A 2,500-nucleotide genomic window follows, 5' to 3' on the forward strand; every position below is an offset into this window, starting at 1 on the left:
ATATTTATCTCGTTTCAATGCGAACATCATTTTCATCAACGCTGTTCTTCATTTTTTATCATCATCATCAATAACATCATCATCATCATCAACAACAACATCATCATCATCAACAACATCATCATCATCAACAACAACATCATCATCAATAACATCATCATCATCATCAATAACATCATCATCATCATCAACAACAACAACATCATCATCATCATCAATAACATCATCATCATCAACATCAACAATATCACTACCAGGATTCTATGGGTAGACATGAGTAGTGGCAGTATGAATGATGATGATGATGATGATGACCGTCAGAAAATCCCACCTATACTCGTTAGTAAATGTATCAATCAATCATTCTTTTAATCATTTATTCGTTCGTTCATTCATACATTCATTCATTCATTCGTTCATTCACAATATTTTTATAGCGCTATTTTTCTTAATGTTAATTAACGTACATTAGCATTCAACTCAGGCAGCAGGAAATAACCTGTCACAAACAAACCTTAGCGTATGCCATACGTTGGAGTCTCTTTATATTCGAAACCGGGTTCTATACCGAATCTATACCGGATCTTTTCGGGATTTGTACTATACCGGATTTATGCTGGATTTTTTTGGGTTCTATACCGAATCTATACCGGATCTTTTCGGAATTTATACCAGATCTATACTGGATCTTTTCGGGTTCTATACCGAATCTATACCGGATCTTTTCAGAATTTATACCGGATCTATACTGGATCTTTTTCAGATTCTATACCGAATTTATGCAGGATCTATACCGGATCCAAACCAAATTGATGCCAGATCTTTTCTGGATCTAACTCACTAAACATTGAACCATCAGATATTAACCTTTCAAAATCAACGATAAGACTTATAATGGCGATGCAAACAACGGAAACTCTTTTACTAAGTATCAAAAGACAGTGAATATTATTAAATCAAATAATAATAATTTAATAATAATAATAACAATAACAATAATAATAATAATAATAATCGAATAAAAATAATAATAATAATAATTATCGAATAAAAATAATAATAACAATAATAATAGTTTTTTTTTGCAGATAATTTCCTACGAAAGCTGCCAGTGTGATGTTCACGTATTGAAGAGTGACATAACGCGTTGGAGTCAAAAGGACCGAACCGCTTACTTGAAAATATTAAAATCAATTAAATGATCGATCGATGACCATTTCAATTAAATTAAATAGTTAATTATTAATTAATCAATTAATTAGTTAAATAATTGTTGTTATTTTCAAAATGATCTTTAACGAATCTTTTAGTTTTATTTCATCACAACGAAATTGTAAAATAACGGATATGTGTAAAGATAGCTAAACGAGACGGATTATAAAGATAACAAGTCAGTAACGATACCGAACCGAAATGCAAAGATGACGATAGGATACCCACAAGCAGAGATAACGAAACTATCAGCAAATAAACCAACTACACCCAAAAAACATAGCAGAGCAATAAAATAGCTCATAAGCTTTCTCCTCTCAATTCAATTACGCCGTGTCATATAAGGTCAAACCCATATAAGAAAAGTGAAAAAAACCTCCCTATAACGATACGATACGATACGATAACGATACCGTATCAATGATGTAAGGTTGCGATAACAAAAAAGTTTCCGATCGATCGTGAAGATATAAAAATACTTTTCACAAGATAACGATTTCGTTTTGTGGATTTTGTTTTTTTTTTGCGAAATCATGTATGTGTGAGTGTGCGTGCGTGTGTACGTGTTTGTATGTACGTGTGTGTGTGTCCATTGCTGTTTAAGCTTTGACCGTAGGCGGTCCTTGCATAGATTTAAATAAATTATGCAAATTAGCTGACATTTTTAATCTTTGAGGTGTCGATAAAGTGATATATAAACGAATATATATATATATATATATATATATATATACCTCAATATTTGTATATTGTTGTTGTTAGCTTTGCAGTCTTATGATTGTTGTTGTAGTTATTAATATTGTATTAATGCTTTCAATGTCGCCTATGGTTTATGCGATTGTTTTATGTTGTTGTTGTGTTGTTGCTGTTGTTGTTGTTGTTATTGCCATATTTTTTCGTTTAGTTTTTTGTGTAATGGCTTTCCGTTGTCAATGGTTTTGAAGCCTAAAGCTAGGGACACATTTTATTATTGTTGTAGTTGGGTGTGTTGTTGCGATTTTAGTAGTAGCAGCAGTAACAGCAATAGTAGTAGTCGTAGTAGTAGTAATAGTGGTGATAGTAATAGTAGCAGTTGCAGCTTCATATAAAATGCACTTTGCAAGCTTAACTACTATTTATATGGTTTTGTTTGGGAGTGTTTGTATTTATGTGTAATTATATATGTCTGTCTGTCTGTCTGTCTGTCTGTATGTATGTATGTATGTATGTATGTATATATGTATGTATGTATGTGTGTGCGTATGTATATATGTATGTTTGTTTGTATGTCTGTATGTTTGTATGCATC

General features: G+C 31.6%; 1 protein-coding gene across 1 annotated transcript in view; it reads left to right on the forward strand.

The window, feature by feature from the left end:
• The window catches only part of HELRODRAFT_192698 (hypothetical protein), a gene marked incomplete at its 3' end in the record, with an annotated part of 2,340 nt that extends 1,496 nt beyond the window's left edge, over window positions 1–844 (forward strand). Inside the window, exon 5 of the mRNA XM_009023542.1 lies at window positions 485–844. Within this exon, the coding sequence (XP_009021790.1) occupies window positions 485–844 (360 nt within the window). The remainder of the gene's footprint in view (window positions 1–484) is intronic.
• Between the last annotated feature and the right edge of the window lie 1,656 nt (window positions 845–2,500).

The sequence above is a fragment of the Helobdella robusta genome (assembly GCF_000326865.2).
Source record: "Helobdella robusta unplaced genomic scaffold HELROscaffold_37, whole genome shotgun sequence".
Lineage (NCBI taxonomy): Eukaryota > Metazoa > Annelida > Clitellata > Rhynchobdellida > Glossiphoniidae > Helobdella > Helobdella robusta.